This window comes from Macrobrachium rosenbergii, chromosome 24 (genome assembly GCF_040412425.1).
Source record: "Macrobrachium rosenbergii isolate ZJJX-2024 chromosome 24, ASM4041242v1, whole genome shotgun sequence".
Taxonomy (NCBI): Eukaryota; Metazoa; Arthropoda; class Malacostraca; order Decapoda; family Palaemonidae; genus Macrobrachium; species Macrobrachium rosenbergii.
The window spans coordinates 14057148-14082120 of record NC_089764.1 but is presented as its reverse complement, the minus strand read 5'-3'; the positions used below and the strand labels follow the sequence as shown (position 1 = coordinate 14082120).

At 39.8% G+C, this 24973-nt stretch overlaps 1 protein-coding gene across 1 annotated transcript in view; it reads left to right on the top strand.

The window, feature by feature from the left end:
- Window positions 1-24973, top strand: part of LOC136851878 (probable phospholipid-transporting ATPase IIB) — a 351307-nt gene that overhangs the window by 110429 nt on the left and 215905 nt on the right. The window contains exons 2-6 of the mRNA XM_067126209.1: window positions 6072-6248; window positions 9246-9417; window positions 20847-20991; window positions 22398-22511; window positions 22730-22900. Of these exons, the coding sequence (XP_066982310.1) occupies window positions 9272-9417; window positions 20847-20991; window positions 22398-22511; window positions 22730-22900 (576 nt within the window). The 5' untranslated portion in view covers window positions 6072-6248; window positions 9246-9271. The remainder of the gene's footprint in view (window positions 1-6071; window positions 6249-9245; window positions 9418-20846; window positions 20992-22397; window positions 22512-22729; window positions 22901-24973) is intronic.

Here is a 24973-nt window from a genome sequence, read left to right as displayed (position 1 = left end):
GTACTAACCACCTGGCCCCACTGCGTGTGCTGTGAGTTTTTGAAATTCTGTCGGACTTGGAGAATACAGCTATATATATATCTGCCAGGTAAGTATGAACAAACTTTATTTTATTATTAAAATATCATATTTCCCACGTCAGGCAGGGTGACGATAGAGGGTGAAAAGTAAACAAAAATAGTTAGTCTGAACTGTATGTTCACCCATCCCTTTGTGGTGGTTTGAGCGTCTATAGTTTTCCATTCAGTTTTTTCTCTGTCATCGGCCTGTGAGGACTCAGTGTAGAGTGTATATGAGATTTTTTGTTGATTAGATCGTTTTTCGAATATGGTTTGATTTTCTTGTTTGTTATTATATAGGATGTCATCCAAAGAGGAGGAAGAGTCGTTTCGTGTGTGTAAGGTAAGCGGGGCCAGTACCGCCTTTACTTGTCAATTTACGACAATCACAACAAATGTGTTACATGTAGGAACAAGGAGTGTTCTTTTAATGATCGTTGTGACCAGTATTGGTTGATCGGATGAAATAATGAGTGTCTACTTAAAGCTTAAGCAGAAGTGAGAGGCAGGTAGTAAAATACAGAAAAAAGAATTTCTAACTCTAGGACAGGAAGTGAGGTTAGGAGTAATATTTTCTCATCTTTTCACAACCTTTCAGATAGCAGCTCTTCCTGTTCTCCCTCTTTTCCTAGTAATTCTTCATCTTCAAAATTTCCTTCTCTTCTCAAAGCTCCCTGTATTGTTCAGGATGTAAGGTTTGGCAGATTAGAAGCTGATGCAGCTAGTCTTTGGGCTACGTTTTAAAAATTTATGGAGGTGACTTCCTTGACACTTTCTGCTTTACCTGCCCAATTTAGTTGTCCTGTTTTGAGTTCCCCCTTGCAGCAGAGGAAGTGCTAACACCCTTCCTCCCTGTTAGCCATACCCTAGCCATGCCCCATGACGCTCCTTCTACTGTTGGAGGTACAGGGAAGTGAGGTATGTCCAAGAGAGGAAGCTTTTTGTGCCCGTGTTGTCTTCCTCCTCTGACCAACCTGGTGCATGTCACGTTCAGGTTGGCACTCGGTCACTAAAAGATAAGTACGGCAAGATCAAGCAAAGTTCATGTAGGCAGGAGGTAGATATACTAGGAAAGGATAAGCACCCTCACTCAGTATCTGATTGCGTATCCCTAGGCCTTAGGGGAGGCCGTGTACTCCTAGCGATCCCTATCTGGGTTCTTCTTGAAGTCTTCCCTTGCAATATGATTTGGTATTCACTCAGAGGCGTTCACCTGACATCGTACGCTAGCTTGACAGCAGGTGCTCGCCTTGCATTGAAGCATTCTTGCCAGTAAGCGGTCGCCTGCCATCGAACAGGTGCAGGTGCTTGACATCGTACGCTAGCTTGACAGCAGGTGCTCGCCTTGCATTGAAGCATTCTTGCCAGTAAGCGGTCGCATCTGCCATCGAACAGGTGCAGGCACATTCTTCTTCTCGTTCTCCCAGGTGATCTGGCTATGCCGGTTTGTCTTTACGTTTTTTGTCTGACATGAGGGATTTTCATGTGAGTAGCCGCGATTGAGTGTGTGAATTCATTTGTTCTCCACATTCTCCTTCCTTTCTTAGGCATTCTCATCAACTTTTGACAGCTTGCAAGTCAGCGCTAATTTCTCCCACAGATCGGAGAAATAGGAACTTCTATTGTTCCACTCATTCTGTCTCGTTCTAAGGTGCGAACGCCTTGTTGTAGTTCCCTTTCCCCTCAGGAGTCGTGCTTCCAGTCTTGGTCCCCTTCCTTCTCTTCTCCGGCTACACCTGAGCATGCTGAGCGTTTTCTTCAACCGCGTTCAACTTAGTGGACACCTCAGACTGCTTCTCCATCACCAAGGCAGGAATTAAGGCATTTTCGAGCCACTTTTAGGTGCTCTCAGTCTGTGCTAGCAAATTTCCTGATTTCTTTTGAGGAGCCAGTAGTCCAGGATTCGAGGTCCCTTACAACTGCTAGGCCAGAACCTAAGGCAGATCCCCTTCCGTCTCCTAGACTTGCAAAGTTAGCAGTGGACTTGTTTAACACAGTGGCTAAGTTGTTCCATTAGAAAATTTCCTCTAAAAGTTCTTCCTCTTTTCTTCCACTCTTTATGTGAGAAAAAGAGGAATGATGATGTCTTATGATACAGGGCAGTTGCCAGATTTAACTCCGTCTTCCATTAGAGACTCCCATTTTTTCTTGCTGCTGGATCTGAATAAAAAGAGAGTGGTTTTCTCAGGTAAGATTGTATTAACTACTAAGCAGGAGGAGAGTTTTTGCTCTCATGAAGGATATTATGTCTTTATCGGAAATGGCTATAGCAGCCATAGATGAAATAGCAAGATAGATTGTTTCCATTCTCCCTTAAGAGAAACAACACTTGGGAAATGATTTGGCAGATTTTTTGGGCTGTTTAGATAAAGCAGTTTCTGACTCCCTTGTGGAGTCTATGCATGCCTTTATTAATGCAGTCGTTAAGCGTAAGGAACAGTTGTGTTCCTTTTTGGTTCCCTCTGTCTCTTCTCTCAAGAAGGCTGATGTTATTGCTCATCACCCATTACATCCTTTACTAGATGTTTCCAGCAAAACCTCCCGATAGTGCAAGAGGTTGAGAAGGTGGAAATCAGGTCTTTGTTGCATTGCTCCCAACCATTAAGGCATACACAACCATGGCAACAGCCGCTTCTACAGTCAACACAGAGTTGCATGGTCCCGGACAGTAAGTGTTCTAGAAAAAATCCAGCTCCTGTTAAAAAATGATGCATCAAGCCCTAAGTCTTCAGTAGGAGGGAGGTTGAGCCTATTTTATTTGGTTTGTTTTTCAGGGCAAGGTGTACCAATTTTGGGTGATGTGCCGGTCTGAGGTCAGGTTTTTACAAGAGTCCTATCACAGTTGGGCAAGTGGACTCACCTGTAAGGCATTCGGATGCTTCTCTACTTGGACAATTGGCTGATTCAAGTGTCCAGTTTAGAGGGAAGCCTGAGGGCAAGAAATACTATTTTAAAATTGATACTAGGTATGTTGGGAATACCATTAAATATTTCAAAATCCAATCTAATACCAACTCAGAACCCTTGTTACCCAAGGAGCAGGAATGCTTCTTTTGATTTCTAGGGACAAGGAGAAACAAGTAGACAACTTTCTTTTAATTCTAAAAGAATTTTTATCCTTCACAACCTTGCCAGGCCAAGAAATGGTTGTCCCTATTATGGCACATGGTATCATTAGAAAAGCTGGTTCTGGGTGCCGGGCTGAGAATGAGGCTAATTCCATTATTTCTCAAGAGGTACTGGAACCAGGAAGTTCAGCCAGACTCTGTGCAAATTCAAGTCTCATGGGAGGTGGAGGACCCTCTGAGATGGTGAAACCATCAACCTTAGCTTTTGCAGGAGGTGTCTCTCCAGTTGAAGTGCCCAGACCTCACGTTATATTCTGATGCGTTGTCAGAAGATTGGGGAGCTGTTTTGGCAGACAGGCATGTACCTGGGGTTTAGTCTGCAGAGGAACGAGAACTCCACATCAATCAGTTAGAGATGTTGGCAGTGTGAAAGGCCCTTCTAGCATTGGATGGTCTAATACTGGGCAAAAAGATAGCACTCTTTCCAGACAGTTCAACAGCCTTGGCATATCTGAGAAATCAAGGAGGCACAAAATCGGAAGCTTTGTTCCTCCTTGCAAGTTGCATTCTCCCTTGGTCAGGAGAAAGGAAGATCCTTCTGCTACCCCAGTTTGTTCCAGGGAAAGTGAACACTGTGGCAGACCAACTAAGCAGGGAGGACCAGATTCTGTCTTCCGAATGGACCTTGCATCCACATGTCTGCAAGGACCTGTGGAAGCTGTGGGGCACTCCCCTAATGAACTTATTTGCCACCAAGTTCAACAGTCTCCTGCCAATGTAATGCTCCCCAATTCAGGATCCTCAGGCTTGGGCAGTCGACGCAATGCTATTAGACTGGTCTTATCTAGACCTCTGTGCTTTTCCCCCCCCTTTGCTATGATACAAAGGGTACTAGCGAAATTCCCTATGGCTGTGAATTCACGCATGACTAGTATCCTCTAGGTGGCCATGCAGAGAATGGTTCCCAGACTCCTGCCTCTGTTAGTAGATTACCCAAGGCTTCTTCCACCAAGGAAAGATCTCAAACAGCCAGGATATTTGAGGTTTCACCAAAACCTCCCCATGCGTCAGCTGACCGCGTGGAGACTCTTGACCATCTCTTACGAGCAAGGGGTGTTTCATAGGAATGCAGAAGGTCTATCCTTAATTCCAGAAGGGAGTCGACTAATGCACTGTATCAAAGACAGTGGTCAGTATTTAGGGCTTGGTGCTCCACTAGAAGGCTTCATGGCGCCTGTACCTCTGTGAATAATATCATTAAATTCTTAGTTTTAGGTTACGCTAGAGACATTTTTTCAGTCTGGTTGCTTTCCGATTGCTCAGGGCCAATTGCTCAGGGCAGTCAGTTCCTGCCATTAAAGGGTATCGATCCATGTTAGCTTCTGTATTGAGGCATACTGGCTTAGATATTTTGTCTAACGTGGATATCAAGGAGGCCATCCACTCCTTCCAAAGGTAAGGTGATTGCCCTAAGTATCCAAATAAACCCCTGGCTGGAATTTGGATCCCGTTTCTTTTTTTTTGAATATGCCCCCATTTGAGCCCTTGAGCATAGCCTCCCTTAAGAATTTGACAGTGAAGGCTCTGCTTTTGTTAGCCTTTGCCCTGGCAAAAAGAGAGTCAGTGAGCTTCAAGTTTTCTCATGCCATGTAGGCTTTACAACCCATGGAGCAGTTCTGTCTTTTCTGCCTCTTTTCAGGGCCAAGAATGACTTTAGGTTTTGTCCCCTGCCTCACTCCTTTGTGATCTGCAGTCTGTCCTCTTTGATACCAGATGGGGAAGAAATTTCCCTTTGTCCAGTGAGAGTGCTCACTATACTGTATGTTTGCAAAGGACTGGGGAAATCGGGGAAAATGTCAACAACCTTTTTTGCTGGCCTAGGAAACCTGACTTACCCTTGTCAAAGAATACCATGTCTTGTCTGTTCAAGGCTCTGGTCAGAGAGGCACATGCAAATCTAGACTACTTTTTTACCCCTGCTTCAAGTAAGATTTCACGATGTGCAAGTGGTGGTGACCACTTTCAATTTCCGTAAGAATATTTCTCTGGGGAAAGTTGTCAATGTAGTGTAGTGGAGGTGTAACCCCGTTTTTGCCTCGCACTATCTGCGAGATCTGGAAATTCAATATGAATGTGTGGGGTTCTTTTGCCCTCATTATGGCAGGGAACTCATATTCTTGAACAATTAGGGTAGTTTACTCTAACCTTTCCTACAGTATTTAGTTAGGAAGTTGTCGAGTTTTCGGGAGTATGAAGGTATGTACCTGTGTTGTGTTAGGTAAGGGCCTTCATTCTTTTACTGTCATTGCTCTATTGGCCTAGGCACAAGGCCTTGTGTCCCACTTCCGTCAGAGTTAGAGTGGTATCCTTAGCAAGGAATCTCCCACATCACTCAGAGGTCTTGCTACCTAATGAATTAGTCCTCGCTTGGCAGCAGTACCAGTAGATGAATGCTGATCATTAGGTAAGTAGTGTCTTATTCCTGGTGGAATTTTATGGTTTTCTTGGACGTTATTTATTATGTCCTCGCACCTTTCCCACCTCCTTAGTTCAATGCGGGAATCAGCTATCATAATAGAGAGGTAAGATTCATTTCAAAAATAGAAATTTTTATGATAGAATTTATTTTTTAAATACTTACCTCTAAATTGTGTATCCCCCACCTCATCACTCATGTGGAAAAAAAAAAAATATGGAAAACTGTAGATACTCAAACCACCTGAAAGGGATGGGTGAATAGAAGGCCCAAGCTAAATGATCCTATTATTTTTGTTTACTTTTCCCACACTATTGTCCTCCTGCCTGACAAGGGAAATACAGCTATCATAATAGAGAGATATGTATTTAAAAAATAAATTTTATTATAAAAATTTCTATTGTTGGTTAGTGTATTATTTGTTTGCCTGTCTTTGTTTGAAACTCCAGTCTAGATTTTTATAAACAGGTCGTGTGTGTATGAACAACGCTACCTTACTGGAGGAAAGAACACGTCGTAATTGCGGATGCTGAGATACTGCCCAAGTCATGGCGCTGTTAATTGTGGAATAACTTCCTGTACATGTAAGGAATCTTGGTGGTGTGACTTGCTGCATAAACATTTTGAGTCTATATGACATTAAGGTCAGTTGCATTTACAAATAGTTAGACAATGCTCTGTTGATGTTCATAATAAAACCTAAACAGATGTTTAAAGAAGCCAAGTAGCCTGTGAGAATCAGATTTTTCATATAAACTTCGGATTATATATTGTCTTCTGATGTTACAGTTGGACATTATATAAGTGAAGGACAGAGAAGGTAATTTGTGTATTCAGTGATGGGATTTTATAGATATTCTTACATGCTACTTCAAGGTAAATTCAGAAGTTTTAATGTCTTGCTTATGAGTTTATCATTGGAACATTTTCATGGTGTTTCTTGAGTTCAGCTGAAATTTAGAATGCCTAGTATCCAAAACCTTTGCAATATGGTTTTTAGTGCATCAGTGTTTGGCTTTCTTTTTCTTTTGTGATAAATTTGAAATGTTTGCCTTGACCAATTTTTTTCATCTGATTTGTTTTTTGTGGAATTTTGGTTCATTGATTTGCAATACTAAAATATTTGATGAAGTCAGTCAACAATTCAGTCCTAAGTTTTTGCTGTAGTAGGAAATGCTAAGTTCTTGTCACAAAACTATTACTTATAATAATTTGGTTTTGCTTTTTTGAAAAGAGTAAGGGCACCATTTTGTTATTAATCACCTGGTGATTAATTGAAATGGTGTGTTATTGATTGATGTAGTAGCATCATAATTAGATAGTACAGTATTTGCAATTCCATGAAAAGTAGATGAGACTAATTGAAAACCAGCTCCTTTTTGGTGTGAATACAGACTTGTAAAAAAAATCATTGTTAAACTGTTGTGCTACTTTTGAAAGATTTTTTATCAATTTAACATAACTTCACATTTATTGCAGTCTTTTATTGTTAATGTATATGGACCAAATTAATAGAAACTACTTGTTATTTTTCATGGAATGTGGTAGAATTTTTTTTGAGGAGGGACTTTTCATTTTGGGGCTATCTTGGCTTTTTGCTTTAAAAGAGTTGCTTGCATCCTGCTTTTATAAATGAAATCAGAGTTAGTTTGTTGCTCCTTAGGGTGTTGATTCATACATTTACCATAATGAGATTTCTGTTTGGCCTCTGCTGATATACTGTAGTAACACTGTAGTAGAGTTAGCATTTGTCTATTAAAGTTGGATGGTTGTGAATATAGAAAATTTGATTTTATGCCACCCTCACATCTCTTAGAAAGTCTGATCTTTTAGATGTAGAAATTAGTTGCACAGTACAGTGTTGTATATAGCCTTAAGTGTACACAGTATCAGGGGAAAATTCATTGAGAGTTCATTGTGGTTTTATTTTTCATGAAATTCCCATCTGGAATGTACCAAATAGCCTAGCTAAAGGAAGCCTCTTAACTGGTGGTCATGTATTTCAAAGACAGTATTATGCAATGCATTGTGACCAAAGTTGGTGTTTTGTAAACATTTGAAAGATATATAATAATGCACATGAGTAGTGTTATTCATGTACAGCACTGCATTAATAACAGTATATTTAAATTATCCCATGTAAGGTTATTTTGTAGCAGTTTGTAAATTTTTGCATGATCGGGAATGGGGTTAATATCCCTCTCATTGGTTCCAGTATAAATCCAATGAGAATAAAGTGCAAATATATCAGTTTAATTATTTTTTTTTATAAAACTAACATGCAGCTCCAGGTAACAATTTAATAATTTTGAAAAGTGATAAAGTTTAGATCGTATCTTTTGGCATGGTTTAACAATATGTTGTTCACATAGAATGATGGGAAATAATTATGGAAATGGATAAAATACATCCAGAATAAATATTCATTATAGCATCACTATGGTATTTTGCAAATATAATTCCAGTATTATAGCATCACTATATGATAGATTTGTGAACAATTCTAACTCAAAAGAAATATTTCAGAGGAGGAATTCTTTGTAATAGCCATTGAGCATCTTTTTTTTTTTTCATTTTCCCAATCAGCCAGTTTCCATTGATTTCTTGTACACTATAGCCTTGTATCTGCTGTTTGGATATTTTCTGTAGTGAAGAATCATAAGTGTACTTTAGTTACAGTAAGTGTGAAGAATCATATGTGTACTTTAGTTACAGTAAGTGATTAATAATTCAGTACTTTCAAGGTTCTTTTTTGAAGGCAAAATATTGATTATTTTACTAATTATTTGAGTTCATCTATTATACAGTATATTGTGAATTTGATGGGTTAAGCATGAACTGGCAAAAGAGGTCCGTTAGAGCGAAGTTGCATTCTCTTGTATTTCATTTGAATAATTCTGAGGACAATGCCATACCAGAAGATGCCTTATTAGTTACAAAGCACTTGTACAGTATGCAGTTTTTATCTCACATTTTCCAAGTGTGTGCGTGATAAGTAAAAATTTCTCTGAACTTACAGTGGATGGTTTATACTGTATACTGACCAAATTACAGTGTGTCAGTTAACATTACATTACTGTACTTATTTTTCCATTGTAATTTTTAACTTCCATAAATAATGAGACAAAGAACATTACTAAACTTTTTTGTTTATAGGTTTTCTGCTTATTTTAGCCCATCACCACATATTTGGAGAAGTATATATACCCTCCCCCCCCGCTATTCTGGACCACATTATTCCCTCAGATGTTTGTTTATCTAATTAGCTGCAAGTCCCAGTACTGCATACAGACTTTCTGTTAAAGGGTTTGCATACCATACATGAAAATTTGTTATTAATACCACCAGTGAGTATCATCTTCAGACTCTCAAAAAGTCTAGTAAACGATTTGTTCCTAAAAAAGATGTGAAAATTGGAGTGAGGTAGGGTTTAAAAAGTTGGAGATCTTGTAAGTTTAGGTCTGATAAGCTTAGGGGTTGCTGTAATGTGTTGCTTTTGGTTTTTGGAGAAATGGGTGCTTTTTGAGTAGCGTTTGATTTTTTGTGTTTCTGGCTTTGGGTATACAACACTGCAAGGTCTTTCTTCATCCTTAAGGTGGTCTTAATTTTGCCATTGGAAGTCCATCTAATAATTTTTTTCAGGGAAGTTCATTGGACTGTGAAACAAGATGATGCATGCAGATGTTGGAGACTTTGAAGCAGATGAGTCACAGTACTTACTCTCAGACACAGATACCGAAACAAGAACAGTAACAATGACTGGTTCTAGGAAGCTTTGCTGTATTTCCTTTTGCATAAGAAACTTTTGTAGTAGGTAAGGGAATTTTGTGTTATACAGTATTAGCTCTTCTTGAAGTAAAATGCCTTGTTCAGTTTACAGTTAACATAAGGAGAAAATGTATCTTTTAGTAAATGCTGTATCAGCCCATGCAAAGTTTCATTTGGATACTTCAGACTAGTTTAAATATACCTCTATATAAAAAGTATTATACAGTACTCCTTTTTCTGCATGTACTGAAGGATGTTTATATATGCATTTCTTTTCCCCCATTTACATATTTGTATTTTCCTAAACATTCACAAACACAAGTGTTCTACTGCTGCCTTTTGAATATGCAATTTATTGTATTTATAGTAAACCACTCACTCAGCCCCATACTAAAGTTAGGACTACGATCCAGCTGATCACAACCCACTCACACATCAACCTATTTCAATAATTTTTTGGCCTCAGACATAATTGAGTGCCCTCTTTATCATAAAGACCAAGAGAGTGGATTAAAGAAAAAGCCAAAATACAAAAATGTGGAAATATTCCATACCCATAACTTGTGTCCAGTCCAGGCAATGGCAAGTACAATTCTCCCTTTACATCATGTTTGTTGAAAGCTATGAACTACAATGAGAACAAGAGGGAGGAATGTTATTGGAATTCGTCTTTCCTATTGATTTCTCATCCTGTGTGGTGAAGTATTCTTGCTTTGATAGCCTTTTGGCATTATTAAATAGTTAGACACTGTTTTTTCCTTTACTGCATTGTGACTTTGATTAATTCAACTTATATCCTCTATTGTGACTTTGATTAATTTGACTTATACCTTGTTTACCTATTGTGACTTTAGTTGACTTGTTTGCCAAATGTCAGACTCAAGTTCGACTAGCTTTAGGTATTGCAGCAAAGGCTGCAGTACATGTTTAACTAAAGAATCTTACGATTCCCATTCTATCTGCAAAAATTGTAGGGGACAAGTTTGTTCAGTAGATTTAAGGTGTAATGAATGTATAGACTGGGACAGTAAGAAGTGGGACACTTTAAGATCTCATTTAAATAAACTTGCTAGAGATAAGAGGAGGAAAAGTAAGTATATCTTAGTTTAACCAGACCACTGAGCTGATTAACAGCTCTCCTAGGGCTGGCCCGAAGGATTAGATTTATTTTTACGTGGCTAAGAACCAATTGGTTACCTAGCAACGGGACCTACAGATTATTGTGGAATCCGAACCACATTATAGCGAGAAATGAATTTCTATCACCAGAAACAAATTCCTCTTGTTCTTCACTGGCCGGTCGAAGATTCGAACTCGCGACCATCAGAGTGGTAGCTGAGAGGAGGAAAGTGACCTATACAGATTAGTAAGTCTTTAGCTAGTCAGGAATCTCCTGTTGATCATGATATTGATAATGCTAACGTCGAGATTGACATTCCTGTTATTGCTGTTGATCCCGTACCCAGTCCTCCTTCTGTGCAACCTGCTCCTTTACCCGGTTCTCTGGCTTCTGAACCCAAGCCCATTGCCAGCCTCGAGTGTAAGGTCGATAAAAGGTTTAAATTGCCTGGGGAGCCTATTGCTCAGTTAGACTCATAGGTTAAGGTCCTTATGGACATGAGAGTGATTCAGAGCACCCATTAGTTCCTAGCGCCAGTGCAGTGTCGGTGGAGTGCTTAATTGCGCCTAATGTTAGTGATGTGTTGGTGGAGGAGGTGGCTGCCCGTTTGTGGAGTCTCTTTGGCAAAAGTCATTGTCATACTCCCCTAAATCTGAGAGGAGTCAAACCGGTAGACTAAAGGAGGTTGGTGGGGTCTGCCCATGAGTAGTTCCCCCCTCAGTTGGACCTGTTGTTGAATCCCAGGTTGCAGCCAAGTGCCACTGGAAAGGCATATTCTTGGATGTGCATTGTCTTTCATGTAGCTCCCAGAGTCAGAGTGCAGCTTCCAAGTGTCCTGCTTCTTGTAAGCGCTCTTCGTCTAAAATATCTTTTTCTGAGCGTCTGCATACACCTGAGACTCCTCTGGCTCCTGGGTGCCCTGCAGTGTCTGAAGCCCCCTTGACTGCCGAACGCCTGGTTTCATCTGAGTGCCCGAAATCATCTCAACACTCATTGGCTCCCTCTCATCCTGCTGTGTCAGAAGGCCCGTCTTCTCTCGAGCGTCGTAGAGTGCCCGCCATCGCCCTTCCACACACTGATTCATGGATCACCACCTAGGACAAAGCGCCCTCTCTCCTCCATTTGTCGTGCTTCTTCTGGTGACGCTTTGGCTCCGATTGCTGTTAGTGATTCTCAAGCAGCTGGACATTTTTCTATGCTTCAGTCTTCTGTACTTCAGGCTTTACCCTCTTCTAGCAAGCAAGCAACCTCTGTGGTAGGCTCGGTTCAGAGCAAACTCAACAGTATTTTGAGCCTGTTAAGGAAGGCTCCATCGGCCCCCCAACCTGTGGACTTAGCTTTGTCTCCTGTATCCTCAGACGAGGAAGAAGAGGTTAATGCTCAAGACGCTCGTCCTTCAGCTTATGTGTCGCTGCTAAGGTATCTGTTAGCTACCTTCCGAGTTTCTTTTCGCCTGCAGCTCCTTCTTCGCCTGCGTCTGCTTTTCTTATGGAGTCACAGACTTCTGATTCTTTGAGACTGCCCAAGTTAGTGCTTTCTTCTTCTGCTAAGAAAGCCTTCAGTGGTATTGATGGATGGCTAGCAGAGAAGAGGGAACAAGGGTAGAGCCATCTTCAGCTTCCCCTCCTTCTAGATTGTCCAAGAGGAGACAGCTCTCTTATGCTACTGGGGAAGCTCCTTCTCTGGGAGTTTCTGCCTCCTCCCAAGGGGACTTCTCCAGGCTGATCAGTTCCTCTTGCCTGCTTTTGCTTCAGCAAAGATTATGTTCAGTTCGGCGGAACTCTCACATCTTCTCAAAAACTTGCTAAAGGTATTTGAAGTTTTGAGTGTTCTTGATTGGGTGGTGGGCTCTCTCTAGCCCGTAAGATTAAGGACTGCCCTCTTATTCCTGAAGATAGTGCCTCTGACTGGCTGGGGGTCCTCTCGTGTATCAACAAAGGGATCAGGGATGGTTCCCAGGAATTAGCTTCCATATACACGATAGGAGTCCTTAAAAAGAGAGAACTGTGGTGCTCCTACACCTCTAAGGGAGTAACTCCCTCACAGAAGTTGGCGCTTCTGTTTTCGCCACTGGATCGTCATCACCTGTGCCCGGAGAATACAGTTCTGGAGATTTCTTCAGATCTTCTTGCCCGATCCTCTAGGCAGCCTAAAGAGATGCCCGCTCATGCCTCCAGGACAGTCTCCTTTCTGCAGACCTGGCCCTTTCTTGGCATTCTACAATTGTCTTTTTGTGGTGCCCAAAGCTTCAGAGGTCTGGAAGCCCGTCCTGGACATCAGTGCATTGAATTTCTTCATACAAAAGACATTATTCAAGATGGAGACAAATTGAACCGTCATGTCATCCATTCGCCAGGGATACTGGATGATGTCAATGATATGCAGGATGCATACTTCCACATTCCAATACATCAGGAATGGGCGAAGTTTCTGAGGTTTGTGTTTGGGAACAAAGTGTTCTAGTTCCGCGCTCTATTTTTCGGGTTATTGACGGCACCACAAGTGTTTACCAGAGTTCTCACTCCCCAAGCAAAATGGCTCTATCTGATGGGAATCAAGAACTCCCTCTGCTTAGATGATTGGCTACTTTGGGCCCAATTGAGGGAAAATTGTTTGGAGGACTTTCAAGAGACCCTTCTCCTGGCCCAGTATCTGGGTTTGTTGATCAACTTTCAGAAGTCTCGGTTTATTCCGTCACAAGGGATTCCTTATTTAGTGATGATTATAGATTCTCAGAGTGTTTAGGTTTCTCCCTCCCCGAAAAGAATGTCTTGCCTCAAGACAGTAAGCAGATTTCTTCTTCTGGATCAATGCTCCGCCAACGAATTGATGAGCCTTCTGGGGATGTTATTGTCCATAGAGCAGTTCATTCTTCTGGGCAGGCTTCATGTGAGACTGCTCCAATTCTTCTTAAGAATCAGCTGGAACAGGAAAAAATACTCAAACTCGTTTGTGTTCCGTGTGACTCAAGGTAAAAGAAGACCTGCATTGGTGGAGCTTAGAAGGAAGGTTATCACAAGGGGAATCCCTCCTTCCATTGAACCCCAATCTAGACTTCTCAGATGCATCGAACCTAGGTTGGGGAGCAAGGAAATTTCAGGGACCTGGTCCCCGGAGCAAAGAAATTGGCATATAAACGTCAAGGAACTGAAGGCAGTTCATCTGGGGTTGCAATTTTTCAAGGAAGAAGTGTCCTACAAGACGGTCACAGTGCACTCCAACAGCACGACTGCCCTGTCATACATCAGAAAGCAAGGGGGAACACACTCTTTCTCCCTTTATGAGAAGGCATGGGATCTTTTGCTTTGGGCAGAACAATTTCAGGTCAAGCTTCTTATGCGCTTCATTCAAAGAAAGTTCAATGTTCTGGTGGATGAATTAAGCCGCCAGAAACAAGGGTTACCCATGAAGTGGACTCTGGGTCCTCAGGTTAGCTCAGATCTATGGAAGTTATGGGGGACTCCATTCATAGGCCTGTTCGCGACTTGCATTAACCATCGTCTCCCCCTGTTTTGCTTGCCAGTCCAGGATCCTTTAGCATGGGCAACCGATGCTATGCTTCAGGACTGGTCAAACAATCACCTTTATGCTTTTCCCCCTTTCATTATGGTAAGACAGGTGATCAACAAGTTCCAGACTCATCAAAATCTGTCAGTGATCCTAGTGCTCCTTTTTGGCTGACAAAGGAATGGTTCCTGGACCTTCTCAACCTCCTCGCAGACTTTCTGAGACTGCTACCTCAAAAACCTGTCTGGCCCTGACAGGCTACCTACTATCAGGAAACTTTTTAGAAAGAAGGAGTTTCCAAGATTGGCTTTGCAAGCTATTGCCAAAATGCCTGATATATTCTATCAGAGGATAGAGTATATCAGGCTAAGTGGACAATTTTTAGAGACTGGTGCAGAAAGTACAGTGTTGTCTTCTCAGACATCTATAGCTGAAATAGCAGACTTTCTGCTATATCTTAAGACCGAAAGAAACCTGTCATCCTCGATGACCAAGGGTTAAAGGGCCATGTTAAGTTCTGTCTTCAGACACAGGGGAGTGGACCTTTCCTTAGATCTAATTAGATCGTTTGACACACGAGACAGAAGGAGGTAGCAGTAGTGCCATGGAACCTGGACATGGTTCTTAAATGGTTGTCTGGGCCCTGGTTTGAGCCTATGCATTCGATTTCCCTGAGAGATCTAACGAACCAATAGGTCCATGCAATAGACAAAAGAGTAGGCTTCTCCCAAGGGAATGCTGTCTGTTCCTTCTCTTTGGGATTTTTAGCCGAAAACGAGTCCATTTCCAAACCATGGCCTGGTTCCTTTGTAATTGAAAGTTTGTCGGAAATTGTAGGTCCAAATGAGGAAGAGAGAGTATTGTGTCCTGCGAGAGCTCTAAGGTTTTATCTTCACAGAACAGAAGATTCATGGTCCTTCAAATGCATTATGGTGTTCTGTTAAGAATCCTTCGTGGCCACTTTCAAAGAATGCCCTGGCATTCTTCCTTAGAGACCTCGTCTCGGAAGCCCATTTGTCAATTGAAGATGTGGTTTTTCCATTGTGTAAAGTGAAGGCTCATGAAATTAGAGCTGTAGCCATTTCGTTGACGTTCAAGCATAATTTGTCTCTCCTCTCTATTTTGCAGGCGGCTTTTTGGGAGTGCACGTCAATGTTTGCAACATATTATTTGAAGGAAATTGAAACAGTTTACGGTAATTGCAGCACTTTGGGTCCATTTTTGGTGGCTGGTGTGGTGTTGGGGGAAGAAGCGTTGGAAGCATTCCTTCCTTCCTTTCTTTGCCCTGAATTGAGGTTGTTGAGTTTTTTAAGGGAGCCAGGGTTACAGTGTACCGGAGTGCCCTCCAGTCCTTCTTGGTTGGGTGGTGGTTTTTAATTTTTTTATAATATTAGGTGATGTTTATTTTATTGTTGTATTTTCTGTACTGCACCTGGGCAGGGGCAACATAGTTACCTTTGTCAGCAATTGGAATCATCCTTGCCACAAGGTACCCACTAATATAGTCGGCAAGCCTCGGCTATACTGCTGCGCCACTATACGGTAAGGAGACCGCCAATAGAGGCAGTACCTTCCTGCAGCAGCTCCCTTATCGGGTAAGGAAACAACAGATACTTTTAATACTAGCAATCTTTTCTATGCTCAAATTCATTACCATTGCTAGTGTGTTGGGGTAGATTTGTTCATGCACCCCACCTTCTGTCAATGTGGGAATCATCAGTGTATTTACTTGGTAAGTTTCTTGTATAAAAATGACATTTTTATGATAAGATAAAGTTTATATATACTTCCCAAGTAATTACGTGATTGGCGCCCTCCCTCCTCCCCTCACATGATCATTATGGCATAAACAAATTGAATCCTTTTGCTAGTTGTTCCTCTCTTACCCCAAAAGTGGGCGAGGTTAGTCACTAGCCAAACAAAATAGCATGACCCGCGAATTTCAAAATTTTAGCTGCTGAGCAAGTGAAACCAGCAGCTATGTAATTACTTTGTAAGTATATATAAAACTTTATTTTACTGTAAAAATGTCATTTTTGAATGGTGGATTTGATCCCAAACATCAGTATTGTAGTTGACTGCAAAATTGTCCTAGAAGGACTTCCAGAACTCCATAGTCCTGGTTGGGGTAGCATTAGGTAACTGGGCTATCATCTTTATTATCCACTCATCATCCACACCCTTTTATTATCCACACTCATCATTGCCAGTCCTTTGATTTAGGATCTGGAAAGGCTTTGCCCTGTGTTTAAAAGTAAGAATTTGCTCACTTTTAATCCCTTGTTCCAGCCATAGCATGCAATAAAGATCCTTTTGTAATCTAATCATCCTACATAATCCTTTATTTGCCAAACAAAGATAGCACCTTCCCAATTAACATGTGGGTGGAAATGCTGAATATTGGCTCGCTTCCTATTCATGTCCAAGACCCTGATGAATAAGAGCCTCTCCATCTCATCCATCACTGACACCCAGTTTGGTGATCTGGGCAAAAAGCAGTGTGTTCTGCTATAGAAGTGGTTAATTAGGTAGAATGTAATGCCTTAGCAACACCATTGGCACCTTGACCTGTACATCCCAGCATTTCAATAACCTTGCTTTTATGAAATGGCCTAATGTATATGGAAAGAGATCAAAGTAGGATATTCTTATTATGATCACTTGTTGCTTACTGATGCAATACTTAAACAGTGCACTGCCTGCCTTAATGTCTTTGTGTAGCCTTCCCAACAATATATAACAGCTGTTTGCTACTTTCTTTTCCTTCATCAGCATTGTAGACATTTAATTGATAACTGTCATCACCTTTCCATTGCCACCACATCCCAATCTCCCTCCTCGACCCTGGATTGAGGATATCTTGTTTCCTGGTCCAAGTCATTAATGTTCTTTTTGTGATGGTGGGACCCACATCACCAATGGCTTACTTCACTTGTAACATCTTTAATCACTGTCTCCGTCATAGTGGCAGACTCTCTTAGTGGTCTTGTTTGCTCTAATATCGTAGATTACTGTATAGCAATTCCCATAATTTAAGTAGTAACTGTGAAATGAGTTGGTAGTGACTTTCAAGGGAAGAGATCTTACTTCACAGCCTCCCACATATCTTCTTCTAATGAGGATTTTGTGCTGGAGACATTGATTGGTCGTAGCTAGAGATCAAAGAGGGTTAATTTTAGTTAGCCTTGGCTTAGAATGGCTACTGTGACTGTGGACAGCAAGTCTCTTACTTCTCAATTTCTGACCCCATTTTCTTCTGGGAGGAAAACAAGGTTAGACTCTTAGTGAGAGAGAATTGTTCTAGTTCAGTGTTTGGATGAGATTAAAACTGTTGTAGCCAGAGGTCTACAAGATGAGGCTTTCCTTTCAGAAGTTCTTAACTGGATGGTTGGTATCTTCAGCCTCGAGTGGCAACTGAAGTTGAGAAAAAGGCTGGTTAATTTTAGTTAGCCTTGGCTTAGAATGGCTGCTGTGACTATGGGCAACAAGTCTCCTACTTCTCAATTTCTGACCTTGTTTTCTTCTGGGAAGAAGACAAGGTTAGACTCTTAATGAGAGAGAATTGTTTTACTTCAGTGTTTGGATTAGACTAACACTGTTGTAGCCAGAGATCTACAAAATGAGGCTTTCTTTTCAGAAGTTCTTAACTGGATGGTTGGTATCTTCAGCCTCGAGTGGCAGCTTAAGTTGAGAAAAAGATGTGTGCACATACCAGGAACAAGCTAACTTAAGGCTATCAAGATAGCCTTGTGTTTGACTTTTGTAGGGCTAAATCTGAATTTTTATTGCATCTTATATTAAATTGAGAGTGAAAGGAAAAGGAACTATTAATGGCTATTATAAGCAGGTGGATGCTCTGCATGTCTTCTCATTGCCTAATTGCAGGCCTGCAAAAATTTTTGTTGAGTTCAGGGCTGCTCTTTGTGAGCACAGCGTTTGCCTTCTGTCATGTCAAGGTTTATCTTTCCTGCCCTCAGCTTTTATTATCTTGTCACTGATGTAGGTTGATAACACAAGATGGCATCTTTTTGAATTGCCAGCTATTGTTAAGTTGCAGGAATAGACATTGGCAGGTATTAGCTTGCTTCTTACAAAGGCATCCCAGTTATCAGGGAATACTGGGAAGGCCAAAGGGATGGTGGTTTCTCTTGGTCATGTGACAATCCTCCACATGTGCACCCTCTTTACAGAGAGCCTCAGTTGCAAGCTGTCTGTTTATTTCTCAGCCCAATCTGACCAAGAAGCCTAGAGAATAGAAGTCTCTCTGCCATTTGTTCTAATTGGGCAAGTTCTGGACAAGCTCCTCACAGAGTTTTTCTCTGGCCTCCTTCCCCTGTTAGTTGTGTCTTATAGCTTGGAAGAAGCTTCTCTGTCAACCACAAGCTCATGTTTTACAAGAACTTAAGAATATTGTGTTTGCATGCAAGTTCTCTGAGGAAGAGCCATTTCAGAAGAAGCACTTGAAGGAATCTTGAAGCCTTGCAGAACCTTGGTTTCCAGTCTCTACCAAGCCGAGTGGGTACATTGCTGTGATTAGTGCAATCAGTAGGATGTCAATCTTCCTAACACCATAACTCCTCTTGTTACTAATTTTTTCTTCTTGCCCAGGAGCCCTTTCTTTAGTCAGAATTTCATAGACTAAATGTAGGTTCGTCCATGGAACTGAGAAGGTTTATCCCAGCACTTTAAAAGGGAGGTACCTTGTTGGCGTCATGAACCTCGAAACTGGGGTCTTATTCTGGTGATAAGGAGTCTCACTAAAACTCCCTGCAAGCCTTTGGTGGAGGTTTTGTTGCTGAATCTTACATGGAGCACAGTCTTCAAACTGGTGTTTGCATTTTCAAGAGAAGCCAGCAGATTTCATGCTCTCTCAGATAGAGGTTCTCCTTCTAGAAGATGGATTTACGTTAGGTTGTCCTTTGCAGCTGACAGTGAAGCAAAAACCCCAATGCTTATCTGCCAGGACCACTCCACTGTGCCCTTGACAATTCTTTTTTAATCATTTGCCACAGTTAAGGAAGAAGAGCTGCTCCTGTATCTAATCAGATCAGCATGCCATTGCCTGAGGAAGACCATAGACTCCCTTTACTGGCCATACCAGGAAATAGAACTCCAAGGTTATGTCCTGCTAACTCAGCCATGCATCGTCAGTGTTGTATGGTGTATCAGAAAGTGAATTGTTGCAGGTAAGAGTTTTACTCCTGGAAATCAGAGCTCTTTCTGTTTCAGTTGTTTGTAGAGATAGCTTAGATGTTATTTTTTTTTAAGTAGTCACCTTTCACAAAATCTTATCCCAGGGATTATTCCCCATTGGATGGAGATTTGATGTTGGGACCAGTAATGGTGATGGGCCAAATTTCACATACTGTGGAAAATGTAGGAAGTCGTGCTTATCTTATCACTTGCTCTTATATGGCTGCTTGTTGCAGTGTCTCACTTAGGTTGTATGGTGAAGATCTTGCTCTTCTTGTCAAGTGGTCACCCACACATAATCAAGCCCATTATTTTTATACACCTGAGGTTCGTCCTTAGTTTTAACAACCCTCTTCGATATCAGAGACTTGGATCCTGGATCCGTCAGTACTCAGTCATCATTACAGTGAACCCCCCATATTCGCGGGGGATGCGTCCCACACCCCCCCCCCGCAAATAGCTAAAATCCACGAATACTTAAAACCCCTCTAAAAACACTTAGAACTGCCCATTTTGATAGTTTAAACACAGGAAAACCCTGTAAAAATGCATGTACCTGAGTATTTTAATAGTTTTATCACAAAAAGTGCATTTATTCATGAAAATTATATGAAAATACAGTAATTAGTGAATATTTCTCAGTGAAAAATACTGTGAATGGGCGAATTTTCTGCGAATAATGGCTAGATATGTTCCACAGAGAAACCCGCGAATGCATAAGTCCGCAAATCATGAGAACACGAATACTGGGGGTTTACTGTACAGTGTAACATAGAATTTTCCACCTAAATAGAAATTCAGACATATGTGATTGAGGGTGTTGGATGAAACTATTTTTTTTTAAACAGTCATTTTTTATACAAATCATCATTTATATAGTGATTTCCCCTCCTTTCAGCCCCAGTCGTACTGGAGGCCCCAGAGGGTGAAAGGAGTAGTTACTGCTTTTTCTGTCTATGAGACAAAAAAAAAATTTTGTTTTTAAAGGGTAGTATACTTCTAGTTTTCTGTAAAAGAAAACTATTGTGTCGGCTTTGTCTGTCCGTCCGCACTTTTTCTGTCTGCCCTCAGATCTTAAAAATACTGAGACTAGAGGGCTGCAAATTGGTATGTTGATCATCCATCCTCCAATGATCTAACATACCAAATTGCAGCCCTCTAGCCTCAGTAGTTTTTATTTTATTTAAAGGTTAAAGTTAGCCATAATTGTGCATCTGGCAACGTTATAGGAAAGGCCACCATTGGGCCGTGGTTAAAGTTTCATGGGCTGCAGCTCATACAGCATTATACCGAGACCACTGAAAGGTAGATCTGTTTTCAGTGGCCTTGATTATACACTGTACACAAAACTTGATTGCACTGAAGGAAACTTTGGCGCATTTTTTACTTGAGTTTATCACTACTGTACTTGAATTGGAAATGTTAGTATGTATTATGGCTAGAATTTCTGTTTTAAGATTTTATTTGAAAATAAGGCAAAGTAGATATTATCAAGGATGTTGGAGCCTTCGTAAAGTTTTTAGCAGAAAATTCCCATTTTATAATGAAAAATTCAGTCATTGTTTAAGGTTTCTCCTTATCCCTTTCACTAAAAAGAAATCATGAATGACAGTCTGAGTATTTGCAATGATAGATGGATGCATTATCCTTTTCAGGTTATGTGAGTGTATTATAAGTTGTTGTTCCCGCCGCCGCCAACTGGCAGCCAGATCTATACGTATTGGCCATCAAACAACTGAAAAATTCCCTCCAAATGTTATACGCAATCAAAAGTATAATTTCATATCATTTATCCCCTTGGTAGGTATTTTCTTGGTTCTTTTATTATACAAAGAGAATTTGTTGTGTTTAATGTTGTTTTGTCAGTTTTGTTAATTTTTTTGTATACTACAGTAGTATAAAATATCTTATCAATACTATTGAGTTTTGTTTATCAGGCTTCGTAGGCTACGGGCAAATGAAAATAAGCTAACAAAGTTTTGTAATTGGGAAGTAATGAAGGAAGAGAAGAAAAGAAATGGGTGAGAGGGTAAAATCTAGTTAGAGTTTTGGTTTGCAGCCTTAAGTGCACAGTAAAAGGTTATTAGCGAGTTTTATACAGAGACATCAGTTTTGGTAAATAAATATAGGTTGACATTAGAAAGGGTTGTTGAGTAGCAAAGTTTTTATTTACTGAAAATACTGTACCCAAGGCAGGTTCATCCTTTTCTTTGTGGCTAACCTCTACATTTCTTCCATCCTTTTCCTGTTCTTGCATTCTTCATGGGTGGGCTTGAAAAGGCCATTTGGTTGCCCTTTCCACTAGTCCTTGCACTAACCAAAAATATAAGCTGCGAATATTTTGTAGACAAGTGCTCTTTTGCCAGCCTTAACAAAGCAAAGTGATCCCATTTTCCTGATCCCTTAGCCTTCACTCTTACAAAGCATGTCTACAATTCTATTTAGGGCCAAACCCAGCTTTTTTTTTACATTCATAGACTAGGTATGTCTGTTAAGTTCTTATCTTTTGTGTTTTTTTTTTTTTCAGAAAAATACATGCAATACTGTATATGGACTAGTATTCAAAATCTATTACTACATGCACAGTTTCAGCTGTGCAAAATTAGATTATAAATAGTTACCTATCTTTAGTTGACATAATGATTGTTAAACTTGCTATCTTGTAATAAGGTGAGTCTTGGATAACTGAAATGATGATGAAGGTATAAATTAGTTAATAGGCAGGATATATCTCTGGTTTATGCTAATTTACTTCAAAATATTAAATCTCATTTTGAAAGGTTTTGTTTCTTCAAAATTTATTTTTAGTTACATTTTCAGTTAGAGAACTCATTAGATGCCCAAATTTGATTGTATTCTTGAACAAAGGAGTCTACAACAAGCTAGTGTACAGCAGTGTGAGTCAGGAAAATGTCAGGATAAAAACAAAAGTTAGATTGATGGTTTGTTAAAGCAAAATAATATAGAATAGAGGTGTAGAATAGAGAAAAGGAACAAATTGAAATATTTTTAAGGCAGAAATTTATTAAAGCAGTAACTGTGATACAAATAAGCCAAGGGGCACAAATTTCAGAGGTAGCAGTGTAAAACTGTCAAAACTTGCATTTTTTCACTCATTTAGATAACAAAAACTCATCCCTTGCAATTGACATTATTCTGTGTTTTTTTTATATTGGTACATAATGTAATTTTCTTTTTCATTTCAGGTATTATTCGAACAGTTCAAATTCTTCTTGAATCTCTACTTTCTTGTAATGGCAACATCCCAGTTCATACCAGAACTTCGTATTGGATATCTGTACACTTACTGGGGTCCTTTAGTAAGTCAGAACATGATACCATAGTACAGTATGTGAAATGTTTTATATTTTTTGTATCAGAAATCATTTCTGGATTATGATTATACTATACCATTTGACAAAATTTACTATTCAACCATGTTTCAAAGGTGTTATAGTGCATTTGTCTTTGGTACCAAGGAGTCAATGTATAAAAAAAGTTGGTTGATGGTATTATAAGCCTACACTTTATATTGCAGGGTTTTGTCATATTGGTTACTATGATTCGTGAAGCAGTTGATGATGTGAGGAGAAGGCAGCGAGACAATGAAGTTAATCAACAGAGATACAAGAAGTTAACTCCTCATGGAGGTCAGCGCACAATAACCAGTGCCAACATCAAAGTTGGTGACTTAATATTTGTAGAGAAGGTATGTCACTTAATCTCAGAGCCAAGTTGAGAAAGAAACATTTTCCTCATTAACTGCAAGAGTTGCCCACATTAACTTGAAATGTACTTAGAAGTTCATTGCTCAAATAGTTTTAACTCTGACAGGTTTTTCAGCTGCTTAATTATTGCTGTCATGGAAAAGAAAAGAAGAATATGACATAATTTCAAATACTGCAGTGGAAGTATTGTTAATCTGTATGATGTGCTTATAGGTGAAATTTTCTTCCTATTAACCTCTGCTTTACCGAGAAGCTTAACAGAACGTAAACATTGCATTCGCTACCGAACCGAATTTCTAGGTAATGAAATACATATCTGCAAGTCTCAAATAACCTTTGATATGAGATATGTCTGTATGAATATATCTACTGTATATACTGTATATATATATATATATATATATATATATATGTGTGTGATTGTGTGTGTGAGCATGCAAGTATGCATATGAATACTCTGTGTACATGCATGTGATATATGTAGTCTTTGTGTATATGTGTTTTTGTAATTATATATATAAACAGTATATACAATATATACTGTATATGTACAGGTTGACCATCACTAATCCGGCATCATTGGGACCTGAAGGGTGCCGGATTAGCCATTTATTAGGCTAGAATACACGAAACCCAGTAGCTAAGCACCTCATCTTAGAATTAAAATATCCAATAAATCAGTACAAGTTGGATAATAAGGAAAAGACAATTATCAAATACAGGTAGTGCTCGAGTTACGATAATTCGACTTACGATATTTCGAGTTTCACGATTATGATGGGGTTAGGAATTAATACGAGTCTGAAAATATTTAGGAAACATTTTTAGAATTCGGCGCAGGCAGGCAGCTACAATCAGGCGGAGAGAGACCAACTTACAATAGAAAAACTTCTTTTCCTCCATCTCTTTATTCCATCTACTAGTTAAAAAAGTAAAAGAGAATGATAAAAGTATTGTTAATAATGTTATACTCATGTGTAAATGCGTACAGCCACAAACAACCGAACGGGAAACTTGTTTTGCTAATAATCTTATCGGATAACAACTGCTTTGCTTGTATTTCAACCATCGTACGGTAATACACAATTACCGTAGTTATGTTACAATTGACGTTAGGTACTGTACAATAGGACTGATATATTTTTTACACTATACCCTTATTCGCTTTGGAGAAAAGATGGCAGGGAAATATACTGCTACAGTAACTTAAAGCTGTAAGTTGTAGCTGAAGCTGAGAAAACAATGTTCAAGCTGCTAATGACCATAAATTATCGTGCATCGGCAACATGGATGAAACTCGACCGTAAATAAAACTTGAGAGAATGTATTTTAATCAAAACTACTGGGCATGAAAGAATACAAATTACTATTGTTTTCACGCCGATAAAAGATAGATACATAAAGCTTGTATTATGATGAAATCAAGAGAAAATAGCGAATGGAATCTTGATTTTTTTTACACAAAACATACATGCCCCCAAAACGGCCAGCTGCGATTCCCGCAAACGTCATATATTAACGAAAAAATAGGTAAATTAATTTCACAACGAAACGTATTTAAGTTATATTTCGGCTTAAAAACACTTCGTATAACGAAAATTATCCGTGTTCCAAATAAATAAAGTATCCATATTTATTTACGCTAACTAGAAGCAAGAAAAGCGCTTTGAACTTAGTTAAATGCGTGAAATAAACACACAATATTGATTCCCAAAACAAAACATTGATCGCAATTTATAATACAAAAGCAATATGAGAATATACGCAATTGGAAACAATGTAGTAAAGCATAACTTTTTAAAAGATCCATGAAAAAGATGCACATTCGTTATGTTGATGTTTGTATAATACTGTTAATATTTGAATAGAGTTCAGTATAATGTAGGCTAGGCTACCAGTTTGTTGATGCAGCACACTGCGCCACCAAGTCGAAGCGGCCAGCGAGCGAGTTAGCGCAGCGACCCGGGAAATATGAAAATTAGTGTGGAAACATTGGAAATTACTCTAGCCGAAATTTGTGCCGGATTACTGATTGTTCCGGACTACTGATTGCC